Raw genomic sequence first — 14,518 nt, forward strand, 5'->3', positions numbered from 1 at the left:
AATGATATGGGGAGGGTTCTTATTTCACAAGAGGAGTACTAAATTATCCAGCTAACATTTCGGCATTTAAGGTACTGTATAAGTTATCAAGAGGTGACATATATGGATCCAGATTACCATCTCAGTTTATGCTTCGCTAATTCTAGTCAGAAAAGTGGGAGGCTGATATTATCTCTGATGAAGGGCATAGTAAACACAGAATTTGAGGCCCTATGACGATAACTCGGATCTGGTAAATACCGTATATCATTACGTTGTACTTGACTAAAAAGTACATTAAAACCCCTGACTGCCACTTAAGGAGTTAGGAATGGGTTTGGAAAGGCTGGGTTATGCCTGAAATAATACTCTAAACCAAGAATTGGATGAATTTCTTTTTCAGTATAGCAAAAATTAACTACATAAACTGTAGCAAAGCAAAAGCCTGATGAGAAAATGTCATTATTTCCTTTATAATCAAGAAGACTTGCCATCTATGTTTAAGTACATCTTTCTAAAATATTAGAATTATGTGCAAAGGAAAGTATAAATTAATACAATCATCATCATCATCATCATCTCCACCTACGCTTATTGGTACAAAGGGCCTCGGTTGGATTTCGCCAGTCGTCTTTATCTTGAGCTTGTAATTAGTACTTTTCTATCCATCAACTCCGACTTCATATTTCATAGTCCTGAGCCATGTAGTCCTTGGTCTTCCACCTCTTCTAGTGCCTTGTGGAGCATAGTTAAATGTTTGGTGAACTAATCTCTTTTGGGCAGTGTGAAAAGGATGCCCAAACCATCTCCATCTACCCCTCACGATGATCTCATCCACATATGGCACTCTAGTAATCTCTCTCATAGTTTCATTTCTAATCCTGTCCTGCCATTTAACCCCCAAAAATCTTTTGAGGGCTTTTTTTCAAATCTACTAAATGTGTTGATTGTTTCATTGTTATGCTATGACTCCTGTCCATACAGTAGCACTGATCTTAATAAACTGATATATATATATATATATATATATATATATATATATATATATATATATATATATATATATATATATATATATATATATATATATATATATATATATATATATATATATATATATATATATATATATATATATATATATATATATATATATATGTATATGTATATATATATATATATATATATATATATATATATATATATATATATATAATATATATATATATATATATATATATATATATATATATATATATATATATATATATATATATATATATATATATATATATATATATATATATATATATATATATATATATATATATAAATAATATATATATATATATATATATATATATATATATATATATATATATATATATATATATATATATATACATATATATATATATATATATATAGGGCTCAAGCCATGTCGTCCTGATGGAAGGTTCCTTCAGTAGCAGCAGATTATCTTTATTTTTTCTAATGATGATCTATTGTGGTAACCCCTTAATGGGAAAAGCCAAAAGCAAAAGAGAGAATCAAATTAACAGAAATTTTATATAAATGCTAACCTCATTATTTTTCAACCTGAAATAACATACTTTCATCTATATGATAATAATTTAAGCTTTTGATAGAATAAGAACCACTAAATTCCTTCAACTTTTACTTTGTTAGAAAGAGAGAATATAGAAATCTTTAAATATCACTAATGTCATGTTAGAATTTGGTTTCCATGAGACACAGAGAAAGTAATTTTTTTTTGTAAGTGGAAATGGTCCTGATAAAGTAACATACTGTAGTATATATTTTTTTCTAAATTAAGATTAAGGAATGTTACATTCCATTTACTTTTAAAGGATTAAGGAATGTTACATTCCATTTACTTTTAAAGGCAAAAGTTGGAACACTTTGGAAATGATTATTAAGAGGTCAGCAGAACATTCTTGTATAACATAGAGGAAGGTCAAATTTACTGGGTGGAATTTTTAAAAAATTCTAGTGACAGAGGTCCTGAAAAAGGATTGTTTTATAGCAGATATATGTTATTGTGTTTCTAAGTAAGATTCACTGTGTTTTACATTTTTCTAGCGTGTAATGTGGGAAATTTATTTTGTTACAGGTATGAAACTAAGAAGAGTTTTATTGAAGCTGAACTAGAAATGAAGGAAGAGCATGCCAAAGAAACTAAATTATTCTTTGATGTCCCCGAAGTCCATCCAGAATTTGAAAATAAACACAAAATATTTAGTGAGAGATATGAAAAACAATATCCTGGTAAACTTGATAGCAAACATAAGGAGCAAAGGTGGCAAGAATTTTGGAAAGTTATTGTCACTGGTATGCAAGAAATTGCTTGGAAAGAAAAAGTTGATATACTGAAAAAACAGTTGAAAATGGAACCAGAAGATAAAGATTCAAGATCATCAAATAAACGAAAAACGAGTGACTCAAGAGATGAAAGTGATAGTAGCAGAAAGTCATCTAAGAGAGAAAATGATTATGGTTTTAGATTAAAGCCAAAAGAGAAATCTGGTAGTGTCGAAAGAAAATCTCCTTCTTCAAGACAAAATAGCGATAGGTCTTCTCCTTCAAGAAGAGATCATTCAAGAAGGTCTGGGAGATCATCCATTGAACAAGAGAGTTCTAAAAAAGGTATGTCATATGATGGTACAGATCAAGATTTCTCAATCGGTAATGCTTTGAACCTTATTGGAGAAGTCTTGAATCATCTAGGAGTTCTTAAGCCAGCACTAGAGATAGTAATTGATAGAATAAGTAGATCAGGGGTTAACTCAAAGGATGCTGTTAGTATTCTTACTGAAAATGACAATGCTTTGTTGATAGAAATGTCATACAAAAGGCTTGAGTCCATTGCAAAAACAGCACACAGAGGACCTTTTAGGAACAAGCTGATTAAAGTTTGTGAGGAAACTAAGAAATTAAAAGAATTTACTGCATTAAAGTTACAAGAAATTGCAATTGCTGCAACAGATAATGCAATATCTAGTATTAAAAAACGTAATGAGGATTCTACAGTATCTGGTAGAGAGATGAACAAGGAAAACCAGGTAAAGTTAACAGAAGAGGCATCAAACCTTGTAAGAGGCTTAGATGTTAATAAGATTGCTCGTGCCACACATGAAAGAGGTACTGAGGCCATCATAGAATTCATTAAAAATGCATTTGCATATGAAGGTATTATAAATCCAACACCCCAAGATATAAATGAAATATACAGAGAAGTATCCAGGCTTCATTTTCAGATGAGCTTGAAAGATGCACATATGGATTCGCTAACTAATACTTCAGAGAGACGTCAAACGCCAGAATCTTTTCTTGATAATAGCCTTCTACCATCAAGAGAGAAAAATGATGAAACTTATCCTATTGATTCTTCATTAATGGACAGGACATGCATGTCAGCTCTGGGACCATCATCATCTTCAAATAATTGCAGTCCTTCATTATCTGTGAAAGATAACAGTAACAAAGTCCTGGCATCTTCATCTGGGGTGGAAGTCACTTCATTTTTGCCTAAAAAACCTATAAATGAAAATGATGGTTCATCTTTCCATACTAGAAGTTCAATTCAAAGCAATCCCTCATTCACACAAGGTAATAAGGAATCACCATTCCCTGGGGGCTACCAAGGTTACCATGCAAGTGACTCCTCTGGTAGGGATCCGTCTGCGTTCCAACGCTTTAATTATTTAGCACAAGGACAAGATAGCCACGGCAATCAAAATTCAATTGATGAGTATAATGAATTGCAGAGAGATCCTGGGAGTTGTGTTCAGCCTTGGAATCATAAGGAAACTGATGAAAGCACTATCGACTTCATGAACCAAAGATTAGATTATCTTTTGCAAGATACAAGATTCCAAACTTCAAAACTAAATAAAAATCTGCAAAATGAAACTGAAGAAAGCAGTGGGTTTAGTAGAAGTGACCATCAGTTTTCAAATCAAAGCAATGAACATAGGCAAATGGGTGAAAGATTTTCTAGGGATGAAAGAGACTTTCCAAATCCAAACAATGAACATAATCAGATGCATGAAAGTTTTGGAAGAAATGAGCAACAGTTTTACGATCAGAATAATGAATTTGGTCACAGGGGTGAAAGATTTGGTAGAGGTGAACGACAGTTTTCAGATCAAAATAGTGAGCGTGAAAGTAGTCCGATGGATGAAAGATTTACTATGGGAAGCCGACAGTATTCAAACCAAAATATTGAATTCAATCAGATGGAGGAAAGATTTATTAGAGGTAACAGGCAATATTCAAACCAACACTATGAAAGAGGTTCAATGGAAGAAAGGAGACTTAATATGGGAGACATGTCTTTTGGCCAGAGGCAAGGTTATGAAGAGGCTCATGACTTTGATATGGAAAGCAGGAATTTTAATAAAGATAATTTTGAAAGAATGAAGCATTTTGGTGGTCATCAGGATTCTTGCCAAAGAGATTTTCATGGTGACAGAGAGTATGACATTCAAAATGCTAGTCAATATGAGAGGAATGAGCCTTACCAAGTTGACCATCCTTGGAAGAGGGAAGATGATGAATTTGATAATGAAAGGCGAGATTTGAGGAACGTGTTTAGAAGGAATATAGAGAAAAATGAACTGGAAATCGACATTAATAGCATGAGAATCAGAGGTGGACCTCCGCATTTAGAAAATCAAACACTTAGAGGTGGCCCTGACAGTGATTGGGGTCAGCCAGGGCCACACATGATGCGCCAGAGAAATATTCAGCAGACATATCCTGAAGAGGAGGAAGACAATGACATACCTGACAGAACTCCCAGTGAACTTCATATCAGTGAATTCCTTAATCGATTCCGTTAAATATTTTGTTTTTCAGGATTTATTGGATTGCTTATCTAAGTTTTAAACATTGTTTTGATTGAATCTCCTACTAAGTTGAATTTAAACATCTTTTTGAACTTTTGTAACTTCATTGACTTGTTACTAAAGTAGTGCAATTTCAATATGAAGAAGTCTAGAGAATTTCAAGTACATCACAATTTCTGTCCCTAATTTTTTTCAGCAACTGTGTCCATATTTATGACAAAAATTTTACTTGGTTCATATTTCTATTTCTTTACAATATATTTGTTATCTGGATGTTTTTGTACAAAATCTTTTGACGTGTACCAAGCAGCATAGTTGGTGGGATTTTGTTCATTCATCACTTTTAACGTTTACTGGCACTACCTCATTGGTCTTGTCAAAAAATTTGTTAACCCAATACAGTAGCTTTTATGTAAACTTATCTTGAAATAGATGATTCTGTAAAGCTCCTATACCCCTCTATTTTAAACATTTATTACATTATATTTCAACATCTGTGGGTAAGAGTCCTTATTGTTTAAACATATTACTCTTTATGGAATAGTAGACATGTTGCGTAGATGTAAATATTTGTAGAATTTGATGAATTTTGTTGGTTTGTTTGGAATATCCTTTTTAATTTTTTGCTTAGGTTTTATTGAGGTAGAGGCCAGTTTTAAAGAAAATACTTTCAGTAATATACAAGTTCTGTACAATTTTAAGAACTAAAAGGAGTTCTTGTATTTAATATGAATTTTTATTGAAATGTGAAGATCTACTCCTTATATGTCTTATTTTCTAGAATATTAGGAATATAACTGATGTATAGTAATTTCTCTCATTAAAAATTATTTTCTTCCTTTTTTTTTCTTTTTTTTTTTGGTCTCAAGCATTTTTATGCCATATACAGTACTATGTATAGGTTCAGGTGAATGGACAAAAGAAAAAAGTAATAGTGGCATTTCATTCAATAAAACTATTATTGAAGATATAGACAAGAAATTATCTAAAATTGATGCAAGCCAAAGTTTAGTAAAGTATCGAGTCATTTATTATTCGTTGGTCAAATAGGTACTGACGTAAAATAAAAACACTTAGTGGTATATACCTAATTTACTATTAATTTTAGTGCATCCTTAAGTTGCATTTTTCGGAAGACATTTCACACTAACTTAACATTCAGGTAAAAAGTTACTTGTGCATAGGTATTTTGCATCTTCTTTACTGTTTTATTTATAGTTCATATGTTGTTAATACTTAAATGGAAATTAGACTAAAAGTAAAAAGTCTTTTGATGGAATATTGTTATTCGGAAATTCATATACATGTATGTTTGTTTTGATAATTATGAAAATTCTTTTGACAAAAATTTTTTTCATGTTATTTTAAAAAGTTGAGTATAGATATTTCAAATTATTAGTTCTGTATAACAAAAAGTTATTTCAAATTAGTTAGGAATTCCCCAAATTAATTCTAAATACATATGCTATGGTGAACATTAGGTGTTACTTGTGTTTTTCATTTGAAACACTTTGGGGGTGATTCATTGGAAGAGACTCCGAAATGGATCTAGATGGTGAATAGCTTTGTAAAGAAGCATACTGTAGGTTGCTTTAAATCAATTGTAGTTACGTAGTTACATAACTGTAGGTGAACAAATGTGCTTAAAACAGACAAGTTTAATTAGTTCTAATTTGTATTTTTAATTCACAGATTACTTGCGCTCTGAGACTTTATAAATACGCTATGCTGCCTTTTTTTCCAATCATAAAATGCCCTCCTTTTGAAATTTGAATAAGTTTTTTGTGCAATGCTAATGCATTATGAGTTTCAAAATAAATTTTACATTTTTTGAAAACAGCTGCCTTTATTCTAAGCATGATGGATGTCATCTATAGCGAGGTAAGTATTAATTTCTTTGTGGCAGTTTATCTATGATATATTTTTTTTGCAGGTTATTTTATATGTATATATATGTAGTCTTTGTACTGTATACTAAGAGGCATTTATGAAAGCACAATAGATAGTGTACTGTACTATTTCAATGCTCTAATAAAAGATCTTAAGAAATCATTTTTTTTAGTAAACCTAATATAAAAATTACTTCAAGATTTAAAAAAAAAATAATAGAATAATCACAAGTAAACTTGAAGCTAATCCTTTCACCACTATATTTACTAAACTTAGTGAAAAGGCAAACAAAATTATAATTTTAAGTGAGAATTAGAAACCGAGCATTATTAAGCAACCACTGTAGAAGGTACCCAATACAGAGAAAAACTGATCCAAAAGGGTTTACTCATAAATTTACTTTTATCATTTTGTTTTTTGTAGATGGAAGAAACCTCTGGTTCCTGCTTGAAAAGTAAAGTTTATTGTATGTCAGTTATAGAAATGTGATTGACAAGCCTTTTTTATTTGGTAAGAAGTTAACTGCATATTCAAATAATCTTATGTAAAGTACTTATTAAACACTGTCAACCATAACCAATTAAAGGTTTAAAGGCTGCTCATGAATGGCAGAAGCAATAACACTGACATGTCCCTTGCAAGCAGGACAATTCCCTATAGACTGACCATATTACATATGATCAGCACCCAAGCCTACTCTCCGCCCAACCTAGGATCAAGGAGGGCCAGACAATGGCTGCTGATGACTTAACAGATAGACCTATTGGCTCCCCCAAATCCCCATGCTTCGTTCACAAAAATGATGAGGTTCCAGCGAACAAAGGAACTAACGAGTTTGAGCGGAACTTAAGCCACAATCTGGCAATCACCAGGCAAGAACGCTACCACCAGGTCACTAGAACCCTTTGAAAGTTATATACTATAATTTAGTGAATTTTAACAGTTTTGAAGTACAGAATACTGTACTGATGTAAACTTTTCCAAAAGGAAACTTTTTTTTATTTTAAATGTTAAGGCTTCCATTGTATAGACAACTAATAATATTGCTTCATACCTTGGTTTAACTAAGAATTGAGGCATGTTACTGATGCCGTACAATAGTTGCAGATGCATATCAATTTGATGTCATATGTTACTCGCAGATACATATTTATTTACCATGCTCAACAGTTAAATTATTTTTGAAATTATATAAATTACTCCTACCAGATTTGTTGACAATTTTGCCTTTGTTTTTCAATACTGAATCTGATAAATATTTACAATCACACAATTTGCCTAGTGAAGAAAATAAGAAGTGTTCCTGGTATATGTATAAATACATTGAAGTATTCTGATACAAATTATTGGGGAAATGTATATTTTTCAAATTTTCAGTTTTAAAATTCCAAAAGTTATGACAAAACTACATTTTAAAAGAGGAACAAACCCAAAACACTTCCTAACCTAAGGCTCCCCACCTAATCTAACCTAAGAGCTGTGTCTACCTACGTTTCATTACGATACGATGGGGTACTTATAACATGCGTGATAGGTACCTTGTGATCACCTGCTACCACTGTCATAGGTATGGACATCTTGAAAAAGATTGCAAGTCTTAGAATGATGAGAAAGCCTGCGGCAAATGTTCAGGAAAATATTCCACCAACGAGTGTAATTCACAAGTGTCAAAGTGTATTAACTGCACAAAGTTAAACAAACCAAGTGACCACATAGTAAATTCTAGAACTGCAAAGCTTATGACTTGGAATTGAAAAGACTAGCAGAAAATACTGATCATAGTTACTAGGGATGTCATAAACTGTGGCTATGTAAATATACAATTTGTAGGCAATAAGACTATTCAAATTCGAGAATTGATAAACGAGAAATATTTGGACATACTAGCATTATCTGAAACATAGTTAAGTAACTTGGACAAGGCAAAGATCACTGAGATGACATCCCCCACGCACACCTTCTTTCACATACTGAGAGAAGGTAGGTCTGGTGGGGGTGTCGGACTCTTTATTCATAAAAGTTACTCAAATCTCAAAATGTTAAAAAGAACTCTTGTAACATGCTCTCTCTCTCTCTCTCTCTCTCTCTCTCTCTCTCTCTCTCTCTCTCTCTCTCTCTCTCTCTCTCTCTCGGTTACCTAAGAGCTTAAGTAATACCCACAGACGTTTTTCCTTAAAGCTCCCCTAAAAAGGGTTGTCATTATGAAGCCATAACACTTTGGGAACAGAATTAGTTCCAAAATTATCAGAAATGGTTTGTTTTGATAGTAACTCTGTTTGGTCTTTGAAGAGAATCGGGTGAGGAGAAAGTGTGTCTGGCTACGTTTGTAGGATAGGAAAGGGTGCTAGGTGATTTGAATGTAGGAGTTGGTAGGTCATATGGAATAATACATAGAAAGGTGGTTGATAGATACCAGATTTCTAGAGCAAATGCTAACTAGAAAGAGTTTTGTTGAAATATGCCTGGATTCCAAAGAACTTTTTAAAAGACAGATTTTTAATAAAGAGAATTTCATAAGTACACTTCAGGAGTTAGCACAGAGTAGATGATAAAATAGGCTGAGAGGTTTAATGGTCAGATGAAGATTGTCCTGTGGTATAATATAATTTTATGGTTTATTACAATTATTACCATTTTTGTTTATTTGCATATTTTGGCAGAGGTATGGAAAAACAGATTTTGAGCGAAGCGAAAAATCTATTTTTGGGCTCAAGCCATGACGTCCTGATGGAAGGTTCCTTTAGTAGCTTCCTGAGGGTATATATGTCTACAGTGGATATTCCCAGAGAATTAAACCAAAGGTTATCACAGAATTCTAACTTCTGGCGCAAGTACCCTAAAGGTTTCCCTTTAGGATATCGTATATCAACAGGGGACGTATGCTTTGACACGCCACATGGCTATCTGCACCCCACACAGCGTTTACGCTTCGAGGGGGAAAGGTGGCGAGATAACTGAGGAGCCGTTCCAAAGTTATCCTCCTACGTTACTGTTACGGTACCTCGCGACGTAAACAAACGGCAGCCATAGCGGTCCGCCATATTGTGTGACGTCACGTCCGTCCTCATTCCGAAATCTAGCGATCTACCAGCCTCCACGATACAGTATAGCAGGGTGGGGCCTGGCAGGCTGAACTGGAACAGTAGGGCTGGTCCATCAGGACGTCATGGCTATCTCACCCAAAAATAGATTTTTCACTTCGCTCAAAATCCGTTTTTTGGGCTCAAGCCATGACGTCCTGATGGAAGTGTACCAGAGAATGTGTATCGGTGTTTTTCCCCATTTCAAGTGCCTTCTACTTCAAACGATATTCCTATGGTCTGGTGACCGTAGAGACCGTGACATCTCCGTTAAATGTCACTACCAGTGGCATAGCAATGACATGGCTTCCTGCCCCCCTGGCAGGGAAGTCCTGTTTGGACAAGAGGAACATCTCAAAGTAATCTGACGAAGATAAACTCACCTGGATGAGAAGATCGTGCCGGTCTCAAAGACAGATCAAAAGGTTAAATATTTGTGTAGGAACAATATTATACTGCTAGGTGAGTGTATATTAGACAGTAGGTATATTATGCATTTTTGGGGTCAAGCCATGACGTCCTGATGGAAGGTTCCTTCAGTAGCTTCCTTGGGTATATTTAACTACAGGGATATTCCCAGAGAATTAAACTAAAGGTTATCACAGAATTCTAACTTCTGGTGCGAGTACCCTAAAGGTTTCCTTCTAGGATATCGTATATCAACAGGGGACGCATGTATTAAAACGCCACATAGCTATCTGCATCCCATATAGAGTTAACACTTCGATATGGAAAGGTGGAGAATAACTGGGGAGCCGTTCCACAGTTACACTCATCCGTGGCTGCTTTTGGTACTCGAAACGTAAACAAACGGGCGCCATTGCTAAATGACGTCACGTCCGTCCTCATCCTTCTGCCTGTAGCTCCTTGCTTTAGTCGGATTTTCCTTGAGTGCGTTTTTCATCTGCTTACATCGCCGTTATGTCGCTACCTTCAGCCTCGCCTTCTTCTGGAAAGTTGAGTACCAGGTCCCAGTATTGTTTAAATAAGCTCTAGCCGTAAAGTAACTTCTACTTTTCGTAAAATATTGAGTTTTGTGGCAGAGCTGTGCCGTTCCCGGACGCGCCATTTTATGGCGTCGCTGTTCATATCGCATGCCTTATTTAGTTAGCCAGAACAGCCTTCTCTGGTCATTTAACTAATTAATATTATTAGTTATTTAGTGTTCTAGCGCTCATCAGACTCGGTCGCCGTTCGACCCCATACTAGATCGCTAGCTTAGCCCCTAGGCTGGATAGCCTAGTGCTTGTTTTCATGCATGATATTACCAGTGTTCCTAGGTTAAGTTATGAAGATTGTGGCATTATTAAACATATTATTAACTGTGATGTAAGTGTTTTCGCCTTCGGGGACCATATAGGGGACCGGGTTGATTGTGTATCTTTCCACCCTAACCTAATGTAGGAACCCCTATATGCTCCCTAATCCCCCTGCCTGCGGGCGTTCCCTCTGTGTGGCCTTGCTTCCCTTTCTATATAGGGGAATCTTGTCGACAAACAGAGTATTTATCGCTTCTCTGTCTACCCTAAGGGAATGACCCTCCCTTAGGGTCGTGACCGAGAAATAAGGAACGGCTCTGCCCTTCCTCAGTTGCACCTGGTTGGGTTACTCCTTCCTCCCTGCAACTTGCGATGTGTCTTTCAAGCTTGCCTAGCCTAGGAGTTAGCCCTCCTTCTCTAGGATAAGCTCTGGGGGTTGACTCTGCCCTATTATAGTTTGGGACGGTACTCCTGTACCATTCTCATTCTGGGCTACCTAACATAGGTTAGGGAGCGTTCTCCCTTCCTTGGTGGCCGTTCTCATACAGAGTCTCCCCTACAGAAAGACCCTTCATCTTCCCCCTCCCCACCTATCCCTTTGGTGTAGGCTTGCCTACACACATCTGTCCTTAGTCCTACAACTCCTCCCTTGGGTGGAGTGGTAGGGCTAATTTGTTCTCCTGCTGAGCTGGCCGTTCTGGTACATGTACCCTTCATAGTGTTCTATGGGGGTGGTTGCCGGCAGCGGTCCGGCCGGCGGGGGTTTCCCCCCTCTTGAGTGCCCTCTAACCCTCCCTTGGGTTACCCCAGGCACCCGGCCGACTGCCGGCTCCCTGCCGCCGGATGCTAGGAGTATCCACTCCTATCATGAGTGCACTCTCCCTGGAGGGATGCCGGAGGGGTATGAGATCTTACCCCTTCCATCCCTCCTTACCTTTCTCTCCTTCTATCCTGGTGCCGGTCCCTTGCCGTCTCTACTGCCGGCGATACCGCCATTACCTCAGGTGACATTCTTTCATGAGATGCCCTCCCCCCTCTAAGACGTCCGCCTTCCGTGTGCCGGAGGCTGCCGCCTTCCGTCGACATACAGCCGACGACCCACCCCTCCTTTTACCTAGTAACAGCTGGCCGACCTTCGGAGCCGGCCACCGGCGTGCCGGCATTGATTGCCGGCGGTCTAGGTATACAACCATATACATATCCATCTTATGAATTGATCCAAGCTCACCAGGCCGTCAGCCTTCGGCTGCCGGAGCCGCCGCCTCCTGCCGGCGACCCGCCGCTGTGCCAGCGGTCGCCACGATGGTATTATATTTTAGATACTCAATGTGTCTGTCTTGATGCCTTCCACCTTGCAGGACCGGCCTCCGGCCTCCGGCGTGCCGTCGGTCTGCCGGCACCATCCGGAGACGTTAAGGGACATGCACCCCTTCTCATACCTGCCGACAACATGCCGACAGTCAACATACTGCAGCCAGATGGCTTAGCCACTTCTATATATAGGTATTGTCTTACCATCTAAATCTGTGGCTATGCTGTTTGATTGCACATTACAATATTCCAGCATACTCTGTGTGTCTTAGTGCAGCCGATTGCCGGAATCTATATCTAATAAGGGGTTTCTCCTATTCCCCTTCTACTCCAGGGATCTGAGTGGTCTCAGTCCCTGCTATACCTCGCGGGCAATTTCTGTTAGAGGCTTAGCTTCTACCCACTACGGCTTATCCATATGGATTTCCGTTTTGTGACCCTCGGCCACAAAAGAAATTGCCTACTGATAAGGTTACGGTAACCGACTGGGCGGGATTCACAAGTATGTGTCTATCTACTTCCTTTCCCGCTCATTATTCTCAGGCATTATAATACCTTGTGAATTACTTTAATTTTTGAAAAAAAAAAAAAAAAACTTTAGATTAAGTTTTCTTAATTTTAGAGTAATGTAAGCCATTCTTATGCCTTCCATGTACTCATGATCTCTTTCTTTTACAGGAGGAGTATATGAAGTGTGAAAGCAACTTCTGGGGAGTGAAGCGCCCGGACTTCTACGGGCACAAGGCGTGCCGGACCCACGCCCCCTGCGCCGCCAAGAAAGGCGACCTGAAATACTGGGACCCGCAGAACTGTACAGTCTGTAAGAGTCGTTTGGCCGAGGCGTTCGACGATCCTCCTTCTGCGGAGGCAAGGGACAACGCTCGAGAGAAGCTACGCAAATGGGTGCGTGGCTTCCAGAAGAACGCCAGCGAAGATTTGTGGGCCTTGCTTTTCCCAAAGGCATCCAAAGACTCCGTGGTCCCCCGTGATCAGATCCCCACCGTCCAGATCGTGGTGGAACCTGATATTGTCATGGCCCAGTCCATGCATGAGTGCCATTTGGAATCCGATAACGTGGAACGTATGTCGGAAGTGTCAGAAGAGACGGAGAAGAACCTCATGGGCGAGGAACTCGACTATGAGGAAGATCAGGTGGAATACCCTGATTCGGAGACCGAGGTCGCTCCCGCAGCGACTCCTGCACCCCCGAGGAACCTGTTCCTTCAACTTCCGCCACCCCGGACCCTCTTCCATCGGCCACCAGGAGGTCTTCAAGATGCTTGAAGCCCTCATGGAAAGAAAACTACGAGAAACCCAGGAGCACTTTCGGTCTACTCTGGTTAATCTTAAACAACCGAAACGGATTTCGGTTAAGGACCTCCCCACTTGCTCGGAAGCTAACCCATGGAGATATGCCGAGCATATGCCAATCACGACTGGAAAGAGTAGGGGTTTCACCAACTCCAAGATGCTGGCGCTTAGTAAGAAGCATCCAACCTTCGTTGCGCCGAATGCTGCGACTTTCCCCTTCATCGAAAAGGCCTTCACAGCGGTCTTAAAGGCAGTGGAGGAAGGGAAACCTTGCCCTGCACTAGAGGAGTGCAGACCCTTCTCCCTTACCGTTCCTCCCGATGATAGGAACTGGAAAGACGTCCAGTCAACCTTCACGGTGGGGAAGTTAGAGCCTGACGTAGCCGGTCGTCAATTCAATGAGGACCTCCCAAGGCTAAATGATCACCTCCTTCGTAGGGAACAGGATACGAAGGAGAGGCTTGCCGCATCGCGGTCCCTCCAGGTACAGCTAGAACTTATGGCCGGGGATACTAGAGTCCCGGACTTTTATATGGTCCTAGCCAAAACACACTTGGCAACGGTGACGAAGGACCTGTATAGCTTCACTAAGGCTCGCAGAGCCTGTCGTGAATTCGTGTTTGTCAGCGCGACGGTTAAACATGAACCCCGGAGGCTGATTTCCTCCAATATATGGGGTAAGTATCTCTTTCCCTCCTCCCTGGTGAAAGAGATTGCAGACAAGGCCGCCACTGAGAATAGGAACCTTCTCCACAAGTGGGGCATGTCAAGAAAAAGGAAATCCTCTCAGGACGATGGCCCTCAACCTAAGAGGAAA

General features: G+C 38.4%; 1 protein-coding gene across 1 annotated transcript in view; it reads left to right on the forward strand.

Annotated features, from left to right (window-relative positions):
- The window catches only part of LOC137624395 (uncharacterized), a 227,750-nt gene extending 220,851 nt beyond the window's left edge, over window positions 1-6,899 (forward strand). The window contains exon 7 of the mRNA XM_068355132.1: window positions 2,114-6,899. Within this exon, the coding sequence (XP_068211233.1) occupies window positions 2,114-4,844 (2,731 nt within the window). The 3' untranslated portion in view covers window positions 4,845-6,899. The remainder of the gene's footprint in view (window positions 1-2,113) is intronic.
- The last annotated feature ends 7,619 nt before the right edge of the window (window positions 6,900-14,518 follow it).

This window comes from Palaemon carinicauda, chromosome 31, assembly GCF_036898095.1.
Source record: "Palaemon carinicauda isolate YSFRI2023 chromosome 31, ASM3689809v2, whole genome shotgun sequence".
NCBI lineage: Eukaryota > Metazoa > Arthropoda > Malacostraca > Decapoda > Palaemonidae > Palaemon > Palaemon carinicauda.